Source organism: Mixophyes fleayi, chromosome 2 (genome assembly GCF_038048845.1).
Source record: "Mixophyes fleayi isolate aMixFle1 chromosome 2, aMixFle1.hap1, whole genome shotgun sequence".
Classification (NCBI taxonomy): domain Eukaryota; kingdom Metazoa; phylum Chordata; class Amphibia; order Anura; family Limnodynastidae; genus Mixophyes; species Mixophyes fleayi.
Window position 1 is genome coordinate 141,271,082 of NC_134403.1, and position 17,727 is coordinate 141,288,808.

The 17,727-nt window shown below is 38.0% G+C and overlaps 1 protein-coding gene across 1 annotated transcript in view; it reads left to right on the forward strand.

Moving 5' to 3' along the window:
• Positions 1 to 17,727, forward strand: part of OCA2 (OCA2 melanosomal transmembrane protein) — a 264,425-nt gene that overhangs the window by 169,763 nt on the left and 76,935 nt on the right. Inside the window, exons 18-20 of the mRNA XM_075200107.1 lie at positions 427 to 535; positions 4,656 to 4,783; positions 15,592 to 15,651. Coding sequence (XP_075056208.1) covers positions 427 to 535; positions 4,656 to 4,783; positions 15,592 to 15,651 — 297 coding nt within the window. The remainder of the gene's footprint in view (positions 1 to 426; positions 536 to 4,655; positions 4,784 to 15,591; positions 15,652 to 17,727) is intronic.

The following is a 17,727-nucleotide window of genomic DNA, read 5'->3' on the forward strand; positions in this document are numbered from 1 at the left end:
TGTAGTAGTTTGATTATATTGCTGACATTATTAAAAGAAGTAGTAGGAACAGTTGCCTTAAAAACTAGATGTTTGTGACTTTTTCATAAAGTTTCAATGTTGTAACGTTTCATGTCTGAGGTGCGTGTACACTTTTTATGAAGCCATTTTCAGTATGGAAAATAAAATATTATGTTATATGCTCAGGAAAGACCAAACCAGCCAGTCAGTTCAAAATTTACCAGTTTAACTACTATGATAGTCACTTGTCACAGTACTACAGGTCACAGCTGGAAACTACAGAGCCTGTATTGCTTAGTACACAAGATGATGGAATTGGTTGTATGAAGGGTTAAAGGTTACAGAGCTCCTTTCTAGTAAAATAGAATTCTAAATTAATGTGTGAGCTAATAGTTATATATTAATAAGAAATTGATCTCTTGGCAGCATGGGATAACAGACAAGATCCTTCTCATCAAATGTTTATCTGTCTTGGGATTTGTCATCTTTATGTTCTTCCTAAATTCATTCGTCTCTTCGATCCACCTAGACCTCGGTAAGACTAACTTTCTGACAGCTAGTATATATTATTCTCTGTATTGTATGTGCATAATAATATTTAGTCGAAATGGGCGTCTTTTCTGCTATCGATTTGCACAAGAGATTCATAGTTATATCTATAACAGAATCAAATAAGACTACAAGTTTCACGAAATGTTAAGAGTATAAAAATAGACTATTGGAAATTTGCTCAGTTTTACTTTTTGGAATAAAAGTTGTTCAGGAACCACATTTTAAGGAAATGGATCTAATCATTACAAAATTCAGAGAAACTTGAATTGTGTAGGTTTTTTTGGTCTATATAATTGGCCTTATTCATTGTGATGAAGAAAATGAAATCTTTCCAGTTTTGGCATCACCTATTAATTATCTTAAGCTGTATTTCACCATTACTCAATTTTAATAAACCAAAATTCAAGTTTTGTTGTTATATAAAAGATCACAGTTTGTGAATAAAATTCATGGCATATTATTGAAAGCAAACCAATAATAACCACTGCACGTTTCTCCAAAATATACATGTTTCTCTTTGTGAAGTCAGAAAATATTTAAAGTCTCCTCTCTCCTACCTCCCACTTCTTACATTCACGCCATATGCTTGGAAGAAATGACTTCAAGTGTGGTAGACATATTTGTTGAACCAGTCAGTATCATCCTTGCATAAAGCATCACTTATGTTTGATCTTTTGCAAATGAGAGGTTAAATGCGATTATTTAATTATTTAGATTTATTCTGAGACTTTGCTAATTGTGCTGTTTTGCTTTGCCTGATAAAAAAAATTGTGAGGAGAGTCTATAGAGCTTTCTTATCTTTGTGTGCTTTTCTTAATGTGTCAGTTATGCAGGGCTGACATCACTACCTTAACCAAATAAAGTTTAAAAGTAATTTAAATGAACTACTAAGTAAAGTGTGCTGTTATAATGTATACCAATTCTATTATATTTCCCCTCCCTATGTATTGGGTTCTTTCATCCTTTTTGGCTTTTATGCATTCACTTAAAATTCTGCCAGTGTTTTCTAATTTCTAAATTAGGCTGCAAAACCTCCAATAATCGCTGTGTGATCAAGTCAAGAGCTTACATTGTAAAGTGTCAGAAATCAGAGATTTGAATGTTTCTCTCCTTTTACACCAACACAAAACGACTCTTTGGGGCATATTGAATTGTCCACGTTACTTGCAAAAGTAATGAAGCTTGCGCACTATTACCGTTATTACGGTACCTTTAACGCCGGCTTTCAGGGAGCTGCGAGATGAAATCCGACTTAGAATTACCGTAATACTCTTAACGCCGCGCTACTTTTGCGAGTAACACGGACAATTGAATATGCCCCATTATTTGTGCTTGGATTTAAACTGTAAACTGGTAAAGAATGTAGGCTATCCTATTTCAGCTATAAATGTCAATATAGAGCTGACAGCCATTTAGTAGGGAACCTGATGATAGTTTGGCGTTATCAACCTTTTTAAATATAATTGTATTTGTGAAAGATAAAAAAAAAACAATATTTTCATGCATTAGCATATTACCTGGAAAACATTTAAATGGGTGGTCTTAAAATATATATAAAATTAAATATAACTGAACTTTGCAATTTATTAGATTAGAAGTGTCGCCTGCATTTGCCATCTGTATAAATCACTCGGCCAAGAGGTAGTGCTCAATATGGGGCACATTTATCAACAGCCGCATAAAATGAAAAATAGTTCAATCCTTATCAATGCGATAAGGATTGAAAGCTATTAATCATATTTATAAAATAATCTCCACAGGAGCAGCAGTCACGAAAAACTACTGATCCTGTGAAGTTAAAAACTTACCCTTTCACTGCCTCTTTGTTCCCGAAACTGCTGTGCGATCCATAGAAGTCTTGTGCGCACTTCACTGTTGCAGAGAGCGGAGTACGACAGTGAGGGATCATGTGATCCCTCCACACATGCGCTCTAAAGCTCTGCACTTCGGAGCAGAGCTGAACAGTGCTGAAAAATAGCAGAAATGGTAATGTACGTCAGCCTGAGCTGGCATACATTACCGTATATGTAAAACCATTTCTATTCATTGTTAAATTGCGCTATATAGCAGTCCCCATAGACATCAATGGGGACTGCTATGTATTACGAAAAAAGCAGATATCTATGATATCTGTTACGATGCACTGTTGATAGATGAGGCAAATACTTCAATTGGCGTCTATTTCCTGAAAACTGCTGTTTTCAGGGAATAGAAGCCAATTGAAGGTTTAATAAATAGGCCCCTATAAAAAAAAGTGTGGAAAACTTTTGTCAGTTTTGTATTCTCAAAGTTGTGAACTAATGCAACACACAACAATAGTATATCAATTGTTTTACCCAGCTGAAAGAAAACGGGTGTTAACACCCACCCCGACCTATTGCATGCATCCGGGAGGCGACACATCACTTACAATTCATGTTGTTCATTTTTGCTTAATATCTCAATACATAATCCAGGCCATAAACAACAGGGACACTGACTATAATTGTCTTTCTAACTTTACAATATAAGTCCCCTTTAACAGTTTTGTGGAGAGAAGCAGATCGTTCTTACATCACTTAGAAGAACTTGTGTCAGTAAGGGTTGATTAATGCTGGTAATACTGCTAGCAGAGCTAAGCTCTTCTAATATCGTAGAGTTATCCTGTTTCAATAGCGAAAGTGGAACACTCTTATAACCAATAAGCCTTGATGTGTGCCGCTGTTTGCCGTAAATCTGATTGTAAATGTGCACAAGTCTGTGTGTGACTAAATTCAGAGAATAACACTTTTTATTTTTTAGCTGTTACAAGGTAATTCTGCAGGATCATGATAGTTAAAATTTTCCACAAAAACTATGTTTGTAATGAACTTTAATGTTGAAAACACACCCTAGTGACTAGGCATTGATAAAATACTTCCCTTGTTAGTATGTGAAAAGTCCCTAGCACAGTGATGCAGAACACAAGGCCCACAGGAAGCATATCTTGTGAGTCCTCGGACAGAAACACTACAGCAGTATATCTGTTCCCACTCTTTCTGTCCTGCACTCACTGTGGCTGTGCGGTATAGCACCTTCGTGCTTACCTCCCTTGTCTTGGATAAATATCCATGAGTTCCCAGTATATTAAGTTTTTAGTAGGTTTCTGGTGTTAGCATTTACAGTGTTAGGCTAGGTACACACTACAGAAACTTTCGACCCAATTTGTTATCCATAACAATTTTACAAACGACTGAAGTTCCAATCAGTCTGCCGATTTCATGTGTACACACTATACGCATTTAACATTTTCAGATCTGTGCTTTTCATCGGGTCCAAGAGCAGTGTAGTCGGTCATTCCTGTCACACTGCTTACACACAAAATATACTTTGACTTTTCCACAATGTCATTATAAATTTCATTCGCTTCTGTGACTATGAAATGAAATATTCAGTCTCAGAATGAACGGACAAATTATTCCACCTACAGCACTCTCTACGTTTAACACAGCCACAGTGACATGTTTCTACTCTCTCTCTGGTCAGACAGTGGTGTGAGTGCATACATACTGCAGGATCGGAAGGAGGTTGCAAAGAGATTTCTAGTTCTGCTGAACAATAAAATTAAACAACTGTTAGTACTTTGGAACGACAGTTGTTCATTGTTCAAGTATACACACTAAAGCAATATTGGCCCAAACGGTCATTAATCGCTAGACTGACCCAATAGTCGGCTGAAAAGCATGTAGTGTGTACCCAGCCTTATTCTAGATTTGGAGTCGTTGACTCTAAAGTAGAAAATTTTCAAAGACTAATTTGGTCGTTTTAGTTGACCTAACTGGCTGCAAATTTCTGCTTGTAGGATACTAACAGTGACCTCAATCTGCCCATGTGTTGGGTATTTGATCAACAACACTAATTATAACCTATAGGATCTGTCTGTTTATCCCAAAGGGTCAAAATGGCTAACGTTCCAATATATGGAGAGCTTAAAAGTGCATCTTACACATATAACATGGAATTTCACAGAAATATGACAGCACTTAATACACTTCTAATTGTATTGTTTTGTGATGCTCTTTTGAAGATGCATAGAATATGTTTTAGTTCTACTTTTAAATCAAGTTCTCTGTTTTCTACATTAGGATGGATTGCAATTTTGGGTTCAATGTGGCTCCTTGTTCTCGCCGATATCCATGATTTTGAAATGATTCTCCATAGAGTGGAATGGGCAACTTTGCTGTTTTTTGCTGCACTGTTCGTTTTGATGGAGGTATGGTTTAAAAATTGCTTGAGTCTATCTTTAATGAATTAAGCCTCCTTTTTAACTTTTTAGATTGTTTACACTAATAGTTGTCTCAACATTTTAAGTAAAGGAAAGCACACACAGTTCGATCTTCTTGTAGAGACACGCACTTTAATTTCTTTATGTAGATGTGAGTTCATACTTTCCATTATGACTTATTTTTATAACTTTTCTAAGTTTCTTCACAATATGAAGATTGCAATCACAGTATCAGAATTTATAGTAAACACATTTATATGCTTGAAAAGTTTTAATTTCACATTGAGTGGTAGAGGTATTTATAAAAATATAAAAATTCGGGTCGGTCTCCCGGGAGAGCTGGCATTTCTCCCGCATCCCGCAATTCCCTTGTTAAAATGACTCGCATGTGTGCGCGTGTATGTGCGCATATGTGTGTGTGTGTGTGTTAGAGATGGGCGGGCTCGGTTTCATGAAAACCGAACCCACCCGAAATTTGGGTGTCCGAGTACCGAGAAACCTATTCGGATTTCAAAACGAGGAAAAACGTCATTGTGACATCGTAGGATCTTTGGAGTTTTGGAGTCAATCAATACCCTCCACCCCGATTTAGCACCATTTGAGGGGGACAGAGAAGGGGTAGGACAGAGTATAAAGCAGTTTGGCAGTCAAAGTGATAGAACAGAAAGAGGAGGGTGGTAGCAGTGTTAGAGAAAGCTCCATTGCTGAATTTCTCATTGCTGAAATCCTAATATACCAGTCATTGCACTCTTTTGTTTCTGAATTTGCACTACAAAGTGTATGGTATTATCAAAATGGATTCACAGCAGTACCCAGATGAACAGGAGCAGCAAGCAGCTGCTGCCACCAGTCCTGATGATAGTTATCCCTGTACGTCATCTGGTAAAGCCTATGTAAAATTACATAGTCTTTTGAAGTTGGGGAAAAAAACAAACAAAAAAACACCTTTTGCCGTGTTGAAGAGAAAAAGAGCTGTAATCCAGGCAGGGCCGGTGCTAGGGTTCTCAGCGCCCTAGGCATAATTTCAAAATAATGCCCCCCCCACCCCAAGACACGCCAAATACCCACTTCCCAGACCCTCACACACTTCATTGATAAAAAAAAAAAAAAAAAGATAAGCCTTACCTCCTACAGCGGTCTGGCTGCCGTGATGTTTTATAGAGAACGTTGTCCAGACTCCACTGCTGTCCAGGGGCAATCACAGAACTTCTAGAGGGGAAGTATCCAAGTATTAGAAATGGAACAAAAACTTGTGAGAATGGCCCATCACACTGCTCCCCCTGCAGCACACTGCCCCCCCCCACTGCTTGATCATATCCCCCCCTGCAGCACCATGTCCTCTGTCCCCACCTCCCCCTGCAGCACCATGTCCTCTGTCCCCCCCTCCCCATGCAGCACCATGTCCTCTGTCCCCCCCCTCCCCATGCAGCACCATGTCCTCTGTCCCCCCCCCTCCCCATGCAGCACCATGTCCTCTGTCCCCCCCCCTGCAGCACCATGTCCTCTGTTCCCCCATCCCTGCAGCAGCATGTCCTCTGTTCCCCCCCCCTGCAGCACCATGATTTTATTGGCACGTCATGCTCTATTTTTGACTTGCAGCAAGTCAATAATAGAGCATGAGGGCCCAATAAAATAATTATTTTATCCACCATAGTTTTTAAATCAAAGATAGAGCATGAAGTGCCAAATAATAGTCATTTTTCCACCGCATAGTTTGCAAATGAAATATAGAGTATGACGTGGGAAATAGTATTTTTTCAATGGAATAAAAATGACTATTTTCCACCTCATGATCTATATTTAATTTTCAAGCTATGTGGGAGAAAAATTAATATTATTTGGCACTTCATGCTCTATCTTTGATTTAAAAACTATGGTGGATAAAATAATTATTTTATCGGCACGCCATGCTCTATTATTGACTTTAAGCAAGTCAAATATAGAGCATGAGGTGCAATAAAATAATTATTTTATCCACCATAGTTTTTAAATTGAATATAGACCATAAAGTGTGACATAATAATAAAAATCCCATCCCCAACATTTTTTTGGGCCTCCACACTTCCCCTTTGGGTACCCCATTTTTTATAAAATGAAATTAATAATACCAAAAACAAATAAAAGATAAAGATACTTACTGTTTTTGATCCTGAAGGCTGGTCAGATGCAGAGAGGCTCTTCTGTAATGGCTGCCCACCTCTACTCAGCTTCTTCACACCAAAGGAGAGGGGTGGAGCAGCCGGTGCATGCTGGGAAAGGAGGGGGGCGCTGGGTAGCTAACTTTATTCACACTGTCACTGACAGACAGTGTGATATACATACTGCACAGGCGCCGCGGCCGCCGGGAAGAGTGACCCAGTGTCACCTGATCACTGACATCAGTGATCAGGTGTGTGAAAGACAGTGCGAGCGATGCACCGGGTGGACAGTGAACCTCTCCCACTTCTCAACACTGACTAGATTTTCAAATCTAGTCAGCGGCAGCGACGCCCTGCAGGTCCCCACGCCCTAGGCAAACTGCCTAAGGTTGCCTAATGGGAGCGCCAGGCCTAAATCCAGGAAAAGTTAACTGCAGATAAAAAAAAAATTGCCAACATGCCATTCTACACACGCAGTGGCAAAGAAAGAATGAGGCCTTCGCCCTTTCTCTGAGTGCGAGATCTAAAAATGCTACTGAGACTTCTTTTTGTAAGGCCATTCGTGACCAAGCAAGACCAAGTAATTTGGTGTCCAAAAGTGGTGCACAAATACACTGTTATGTGTGAAAGCCGAGCTGGAAGAAAACAGTAAGGCATTAGAAGAAAATGTATGCCCAGAATCAGAAATGACACTAATCCCTGAGGAGAGTCCATCCATGAGTGGTATGTGTAATTGGGACCATTCTGATAGTGTACACATAAAGAAGGCCTCTTTCAGCATTTTTGCTGATGTGTGTCTGAACAGCCCGAGTGTAGCTGGTGATACACCAATTGAGGATGCAACTTTGGAATTGGAACAGGATAAGGGGGATATTTGTGTAGACGACGAGGGCGCTAATGAGGATGCTGATGAGGATGAAGTTGTTTGTGTAAGTCCTGCACCAGTGGAAGCAGTTCTGGCACATGATAAGAAGTAGGCCATTGTCATGCCTGGACATAAGACCAAAAAAGCCACTTATGTGTGGAATTAATTTCGACCCAAATCCTGACAACAGTTGTCTAGCCATTTGAAGAGTATGTAAAGCCACAGTCAGTTGAGTGAGGGACCTTAACCATCTAGGAACCGCATCCATGTTACGCCATTTGACGCGAGTTCATGGCAAGGTGTTGGGAAAAGCTAAAATTTATGGTAAAAAATAGCAACAAGCAGTCCATCAGTTAGAACCCTTCTCTCACCTACATCCCGACGCCGGCAATCTACACCCACAACACCGTCCTCATCAATATCATCAGTATTTCTTGAGCGTTAGACCCACTGCTGCTGCTGCTGCTGCTGGGGGTGAACCTTCCTCCCATAAGCAGACCAAGAAGAAGACCACTAGTACTTTAGAACAATTAACTGTGATATAATCTTTTGCTAGAGGAAGCAAGTATGACAACAGTCACCCAGTTGCAAAGCGGATCAAAGACGCCATGGCGACTATGCTAGTGTTAGATTTGCGTCCAATATCCACTATAAACACAGCTGGTTTTGCACAGTTAATTGAGTTTGTGTCCCCGTTACAAAATTCCATTGCGACACCATTTTTCAAGAAAAGGTATTCCTATTCCTCAACTATACCAGAAAGTTTGTAAAAATTTACTAATTAGGCTCAAAAATGCCATTCTACCCACTGTACACTTAACCACAGAGTGGGCAAACAAAAGATTATATGACTGTGACAGCCCATTGGGTTTGTCATTTGCCTTCACCAGCAGGAACAGCAGCAGCATGTACACCACTACGTAACATTTCTCACAGGCAGGATCCTCTTTGTATCACCGGCTTCACTAACAGGCATACAGCTGATAATTTGTTACGAAAACTAAGGGATGTCATTGATACATGGCTTATGCCACTTGGACTCTCCCCAGGATATGTTATTTCTGATAACGCCAACAATATTGTGCAAGCATTACAGCTGGGTGAATTCCATCACATTCCCTGTTTTGCTCACACAATAAGCTTGGTGGTGTGGAGCTACTTGAAAAATAACCTTGATGTGCAGGAGATTCTTTCGGTGGCCCGTAAAATTTTGGGACATTTCAGGCATTCTGCCACCGCATGTATGAGATTGCAGCAGCTCCAAGAGCAATTTAATTTGCCCTGCCACCAACTTAAGCAAGAGGTGTTAACAAGGTGGAATTCCACCCTGTACATGCTTCAGAGGATGGAGGAACAGCGCAAAGCCATCCAAGCGTATTGCACAGCCATGACATTGCGAAAAGGAGGGGGAATGTATTTCAGTCTTGCACAGTGGAGAATCCTTTCTGTGCTGTGCAAGGTGCTGAAACCATTTGAAGTTGTGAAGCGAGTTCAGACTCTGCTAGCTAGAGCCAAGTCATTACCTTAATTCAACTTTTGGAAAAGCAGCTTGACAAACTGAAGGAGGAGATGAAAGAAAGCAAGTATGTTGTCCTTGTAGATCAAGTACTTAATTCTCTTCGCAATGATCCAAGAGTTATTAAAATCTTGAAGTCTGATCACTATGATTTGATGACTGTGCTTGATCCTAGGTTTAAGACCTACATCGAATCTTTGCTTCCAAATGAGCGCTATCTGAACAGATGCAAGGAGCCATTGGTCAGCAAGTTGACTGCTGAACTGGTCATTGGCTTGACTACGTCTCTTCCTTCAGTTTCTCAGGCAGCTGCTGCTCGTAAGAAATTGCACTTTCCAAAGAGAAGTCTGGTTTGAAAGATTTTACCAAAAAAAGTGTGACCTCGGCCATAACTGCATCTAATCCTACTATTAACATGCAAAGGATGGTGGAGGATTATTTTCAAGAGTTCATTGAAATTGAAATGTCAGACAGTCCCTTACCATACTGGGAGGAGAAACAAGCCATTTGGAAACCCATGACCAAACTTGTTTTGCAATACCTAAGCTGCGCACCCGCCAGTGTGTACTCAGAATGAGTTTTCAGCACAGCCGGGAACCTTGTCAGTGATCGACGTAGGAGGTTACTTCCTAAAAATGTGGAAAAGATGATGTTCATTAAAATGAACTATATCTTCCACGAGGAAGACCTTTACCTGCAAATACATCCAAGTACTGACACTTCTCTAATGGCGGATTCCAGCGGAGAGGAATTAAGTCTGTGTCGATGATGTACACACTGATGAGGGTGAAGATGATGCAGAAGATGACGATGACAACATCTTGACAGTGTAGAATTCATTTTACAGCACTGTTGGCCTTTATGGCAATGATAGCTGGTTTAGTGGGGGCCCAAACAAACCGAGCACTTCAGCCACAAAAGTGGCAGCCCTTGTCGCTGAAGTGCTTGGTTTGGTAAAGTGTGCATGTCCTTTTGTAAGATCCAACATATTGGTGGGTGGGAGGTCCCAAGGACAATTCTATCTTGTACCATTAATCATTCTTGGCACTGATGTGTGTTTCTGCCTTTGCACTTAGAAGCCCATTGTTAGCTTGTTTAGGGAGGGCCATGTTGGACTTGCACTTCAGCCACAAAAGTGGCACTCCTTGTGGGTGAACTGCTTGGTTTGATCAATTGTATATGCTACCTCTCCTAAAATTGAATGGAAATCACTGGAAATTAGTGTTAATGAGGCTAATAATAATGTAGGTACAATGTAATAACAAAATTATGGGATTTTACCCCATAAAATGAAATTTAGTAAAAAATAGCAAACCAAAACCCAAAGCTAATCCAGATCCAAAACCAAAACACGGGGGTCAGTGAGCATCTCTATCATGTATATGCGTGTGTGTGTGTGTATATGCATGCGCACGTGTGTATACGGGTTCATCTGTTATAAATGGAATAGAGAAATTACAGTTAAGGAAAGGCTGTGTGTAGAAGCTCTTGAATCTTTCCCTAGATATCTTAATAGTGCATCCTTTCTCCTCATCCTTTCATCTCCTCCTACCAAAGGCACCAGGTGTATAAGTTACTGACTTGTTCTAAAACTTCCATGTTTCTGTATCTGTGTCAGTGACCCATAATGTAAGTTCTAATTACTTTAACCTCCCCTTAATGCAAAACAAAATAGAAGTACCAAGTGGTCCTTATCAATATTTTATATTTCTATTTTTGAAGCACTATGAAATGCATAAGTATAAACAATAGCGCTAGACAAATAAAATCTGCTATTTGATTGTGAAGCTTAATCAGCTACCCACAAAGTATGTTAGAAATCTCAAAAGATAGGGTTCAAAACCTGTTAGAGATGACAAATATGTTAAAAATATTCTTGATGGTTATTGACTTTTATTAATTGTTGTGCCTAACATGTGAAGATAAAATATGCATATTTTAATTTCCATTTTTAATCAGGAAAACTTGTAATTAGCCTCTGAAAGCTGTAACGCACCAACATCACTAAATTAAAATGCTTAGAAGCATGATAAATCTTCTGTTGTACGACAAATACTTAAGAATAAATTACACTTTGAGCATCTAAAGCAGCTGTCCCATTTATTTTAACGATCTGGAAGCCATAGCAATGGATTGACATATGACTAACCATTTTACATACCTATTCCGGTAATTTTCTTTAACATTGAGATTTTTTACTTACATGTTGATAGAATAGAACTCAACTTAAATACAATACAAAAGTTTGTGAAGCCAAAACAGATGAGCAATGTTTACATAATAACCTGTAACTTCTAAAAATGTGATATGCTTAAATACATATAATTAATTTATATATGATATATTAACTTGTATATTAAACTGTTGATTATATTTAAAGATTTAAAATAATTAACAGATGAATAACAGCATAACACATATCCATAGCTGTAGAAAAAAAGAACAAATTATAACGCGTGCACCAGAACAACTTGCTAAAACAGAATTCACCAGTGATGTAAAGGGATCCTAAATTTCTAAGTGTAAATAGGGAAATCATTAATATCAAACAGTTATGGTTATTTAAAATTTAGAACTATGTAGATGATTTTAAAAGTTCTAACAACAATGGGTTGCAAGTGTGAGAGTAAATGATTTGCTATAACCCTTATTATGCTAGTCATAAACTTCAACCTGTACTTTTCTTTTGTAAATGGATTAATTTCCCTGTCAAAAATGTGTTGGCTGTTTCTCTATTAACTAAATGGTAGTTGGTGGCAGACATTATACAAATATACACTACTAAGTGTTTAAAGTAAATATGTTTGGGCTGGGCTGTGCCTGTCGGAAGATCCGGGGCGTGGTAACGTCACACGGATGTTCCACACTGGGCAGCGCCATTTGGAAGTCCCGGGCTTGTCCTGTAATTAAGAGACAGCATGCAAAGAGAGAATTTGAGAGATCTGGAAATTCAGATGTTTAAGGGTTTTAGGCTATTCTGAAGCTTTTGGTGAACTTGTTAAACTAAGAAAAAATATGGAGTCTTGGTACTACCAAGGTCCTGTAGATGGCACCACCTGAGCCAAACCTTGGGTACCAGCAACTTGATCTAAGGATGTATCAGTATCACTATTTAATAAAAAGAGGTGGATAAGGGAGACACTGGGAAAGATTAAGACTCTACTTACAGAATTTTATTGCTGAACTAGCCTTAATTAATAAAGTTCAACCAGGGCATGAGAGGTTTCAAAGCATAACGTTTAATTTGACATGTATGAGAATTTTTATTCAACCACATTCACTATCCTGGACCTCACATAAACATGCCTGATTTCTACTGATACAACCTTCTATGCCATACTTTATGGAGATATTCAGTTTACCATAGTTATAGATCTTAGAACAAAAAAAAAAAAATTGCTGCTCACTGAAGAAAATAATTTATTAGAATGTGAAACTTAATCGTCTGCCCACAAAAAATGTTGAAAATCTCCCAACTATTTTGGGTTTTAGTATCTTTATGCTGGTAAAATATATCCATCAGCTTCTGAGTTCATATCCTACTGGAGTATGACTGTCAGTAAAGGTAGGTGAATCCATTTGGCTGATTCTGAAAATTTGGCAGAATTTGAACAATTCATGTATTTGTCCGGTTTTACCCACAATTCATAAAATAATTATGCCCCATTGAGAATCAGAGCAATCCCAAAGAAACCAATCATCAAGGATCAGCAAATGTTACATGTTTAGAGCCTTATAAAAATAAATTTACAGCTCCTTTGTCACTCATTCTTCCTGGAGTGTTTGTGTTGTACTTGGCATAAGCACCATTAATTATTTTGGTTTACAAATGCCGAAGCAATACATTTGACATCTAAACTGGTTTTATTTATTTTTTATTATTTTTATAATGCACTACCTGGGTGAAAAGAAAAAAAATCTGCACCTGTCAACATCACTAGTCAGTCGTGTTGAGTACGAAATCCCGACGGAAGAAATGCAGACACTTATCCTGCCGACATGAAAATGCAGACAGGCTAAATGCCAGTATTTCAGTTTGCCCGAAATTGATAAAATACCAAAATTATGACTGCTGACAATGAAAATGCCGACATTAAATCAAAGCACTTAAATCAGTGGTTTTGTAGACCTGACTAAACCATGTAAAATTATTAACCAGCTAGCCAATATTTGTAGGTCAGATGACCATGAAACTTGAGAATATCTATCATCCCATTTAGCAGAAAGTGCTTTCTTATTTAGCCACATGTTTGAAGACCATATTAATTAGACACTAGCAGTGCATTTTAAAATGCAATTGACTGCCAGTAAATATTCACTGTGTTTGCAAATTGGGTATGATGAAACAGTAATTTTATGATGGTGAGCCTGAGAGGGATTATGACAATGAACATTTACTTTTATCCAATGCTAACGGGAAGTGAATGAAAATTTACTGCCAAGCAATAAATCTAATTCTGACATGAGCAAAAAGTGCAAATATGCTCAGTCAATCCCACATTGCTATGTAGACTGTAGAAGAAAAGAAACCATGCTTGTGCCAGTGATGATGAAGTAAAGTAGTGCTGATGCATCCTGATCCAACTTATTTAGGATTTACAAAGTAAATAAATTGTAATGGGTGGCAAATAGTTGACCGTAGTGTGCATGCAATTTGCTGATTTTGGTAAAATAGCATTAAAAAATGAACTTACATTAGACAATGTTTTTAGGTCTATGAAAGTGGGCATAACGGTTGACACACCCAAAGAGGGTGTTTCTGGTCTGGTATGAGCTTTTAAAGTAAGGAAGTTGTAATTCACTATAAGCTAAGAGAAACTGCAAATGCAATAATACAGTGCCATGTTTACTAACCCATCCACAACCTTTTAAAAGTAGCCAAGAAAGTTCCCAATTCAAGGTATAAAAGTCAAATATTATGTAAAGGCCAGTCACTACTGCAAGCTGTCGATTAACATAATCCTCTGTCTACGATCAGCCTCCTCTGAAACTTGACTCATCAAACTCTATTGGGTTTGAACAAAGTATTGCAAACTTATTTCAGTGACACAGGCAGGATGAGGTGATGGTGGTAGGTGGTGGTGTTCAGAGAATAAAGCAGGAATGGCCTACCTGTGGCTCTCCAGGTGTGGTAAAACTACAAGCTCCAGCATGCATTGCCTGTAAATAGCCAGTCAATAGCTGGCAAGGTAGACTAGGACTTATAGTTTCATAACATTTGGAGAGCCACAGGTTGACCAGGCCTGCAACAAAGTGTAAGCAGCCGACTGAAGATGGCATGGGCTGCAGGAGAATTGCTATATAAAATTCTACAAGAGTGAATAGCCCACTGTTACGGATAGCATTGAGGTTATGTTGAGAAAAATCCTTCAGTGGTTTATTTTCAAAATTTTATTTTTCAGTTATGAATTATTGGTGTAAAATAAATATCTCAATGTTAACATGATCTTCCACTGTATTTCTGGCAATAAGTGAAGTATTCGCTCCCCATCTCCGCTTCAGACTGTTAAATCTTCTTCCATATATTTAGGACCATGTACGGATAGGACCTCCTGAAGGTGAAAAAGGAAAGTCATTTGAGTTGATGGGGAAATAACTGGCCTCCTGTATAAATCCACCAATCCACAAAACTCTGCTTAGAGAAGCAGCCCCCTCCCAAAATGGCAGCCTTCTACATAGGAGTGAAAGATCATTATAGACATATTAACTTAAATATTGATACTTAATCTGTAGTATTAAGTAGAGGTCTAAAAGTGTGTTTCTCAACAAATGGCACAGACAAATTAAAGTGGTAGAAAATATATATAATAAAGTAAGAATAAAATATAAACAATGTAAAATTACGAACGTTTTAAAATTGGTTTTCATTGAACATTAGAATGCTGTAAAATCATCAGTATATTACTGATTTTGATTTATAACATGCTCTTTGCATTTTTAAAGCTTCTCTTCAATAAAAAAAAAATTTGAAACCTGCCAATTGTCCATAATTTGTACGTATGTGCTTCATATAAATAAATACACATTATCAGATATATTTATATGCACTATGGAATACTTTGTACATTTGCTTCAAAAAATTAAACTAAATGTGTAACCCAAGCATTCCCTGTAGTGACGTGGTAATGCTCTCTTTATCATGCTGTTGTATGCTGTGCTGCAATATCTGCTTTCTTATACCTATGCCATTAGGTAAGTCTATGAAATGTTTTCTTGAAATGTGCAATTGTCAGTTATTTTTCTGGCTTCCTCAGTTTATTGTTTTATTCTCTTTTAGGCGCTGGCTAATCTGCACTTAATAGAATACATAGGAGAGCAGACAGCAGTGCTAATAAAGGTGAGATTATTCTTTTGAACGCTAATGCTTACGTTTTGAATGATCTGTTAAATAATGTGCAAAAATATACTTACATTTCATGTATTTTTTTGGTCCCTTTTATTTATTATATATAGCAAGAAGTACATCAAGTAGAATTGACAGTTCTATTTGAATGCCCAATTCATTTATTTGAATGCTCAGTTAATTTATTTGAATGCTCAGTTCATTTAACTTGTTTAGTCCCCTATTGTATGAACCTTATTCCCCTCCCTCCCCCCCGATCCCTATCCATACCCAGTGTGCATATCTGATACTACTGTATTTGAAGTTTTATTTAGGAAAATCAGACAACCCCCCGAAGACATGGAGACATAAGTTTTTTTAATCCCAGCTCCACATTGCAATAGGTGGGGTAGGTTGGGCCATTTTGTTAAAACATGACTACTGTTTCCCTTTGCAGAAATGACGTCTGGGATTAGAGCCCTCCGCTCTAGGCTGTGTGTTTTTACTATGTAGTGTTCAGCTTCTGTAACATGATCACCCTATTATATTTTAGTAAGGGACTCTGTTTACTTTATTTTCTATAGGAGTCTCTTATTCCCAGCTTAAAACAGCGCACAGAGGTGAACAGGATAAACTCGCCAGACAGTTCTACTAATCACTTTGTGTTTAGTGAGCTACCCCTGTGATAACTGCCCCTGTTTAGTAAGAAGAATACTGTTTCGAACATGTCATCATGTCAGTGTTTCCACTTAAAACCAACTATTATCTTCCAAAACAATTTTTCTACTATTATGCATGTTGATACTTTAAAATGTAAAATATGCTGAAGTTCCGAAGAAAATAACCTTTTTCAGAAATTTCAGTCTATATTCATATTTTAATATTTAAATTTGCATAACACTGGTGTATAAGAGAGGTTTATAAAGCATAGATGTGTGCGTCAAACCAGTTTCAGTGACCCGTGATCTGTGATTGGCCCAAGCACACTACTTGTATTCCATACCTAGCCCTCTGGTGCCCATTAACACAATAGATTTTCATATTTCTTTTATTTTTTGACTAAGCAGATGTTCATTTTCATATTGACAAAATCTAGACTCACGTTCTATTAAACCACATTTCCTAAATACCATAGTTTACCCCTTGCACTTCCTGTTGTTGCTTTTTATTTATACATCCTACTTTTTAAGGCTTTGTTTCCATCACACTTGTTTGTATCTGTGGTGTGCCAAGCTTGAGTTGCCCTCAGGCTGTCATCTGAACTACGCTCAACTAATTTATATCAAGACGAAGTCCTCTATGGAGATGAAACCACAGAACATTTTAAGTGTTATTGAAAGCCTGGAGTGTGCAGCCTGGTTCAGAGGTTTTGGAATAAGTTGGTCTTTTAAACAGAAAATCTTATGTTATTTTTCTTTCATGTTGCTTAGCTACTGATTGCTTAAAACCTGACTGACTGTGCTTGAGATTGCTCTGATGTCATATCTACTGTTTTGTATGATGACTCATACATTGATTGATCCACCTGTGCTTATGTGAGTGATTAAAATAAACAATAGAACAACAAGGGGCATCTGATGTTTTACATGGTAAATGTATAAAAAGCAATGAGTCAACAACTGTTTCCTGCCGTAAGGATAGAAAAGAAAGCCTGGGAAAAGGGGTGTAGGCCATAAGGTTGTATCAGATTCCTGCTTCAAAAATCAGTACTGTAATCTATGGTTGTGGTATTGCAGTTCCCTCTTATATGAAAAAAAAATATGCAATAAAACAATGTTTAAAGTGACTCGTGCTCATGTTTGAGCATTTAATGAAAAAGTAAAAATTATTATGAGAATGTCCTTTGTTAGATTGACATGCATTTTCCTTGTAGTTACAGAACTTACAGTACAGCATGAGACACAAAGCCCTCATTTCTCTGGCTTCAATACGTCAATACAAAGGCTAAATAGAAGAAAAGCTAATGCAAAATGGAATGGGTTCCTTCCCAGTTTTAAAGTTTCCTCAAAAGCCATGCTATGTTAAATGGGGTCTTCTATTGGTCAAATGACCACTCTATCTTGCTGATCGATTTCAATAATATAGAAGTGC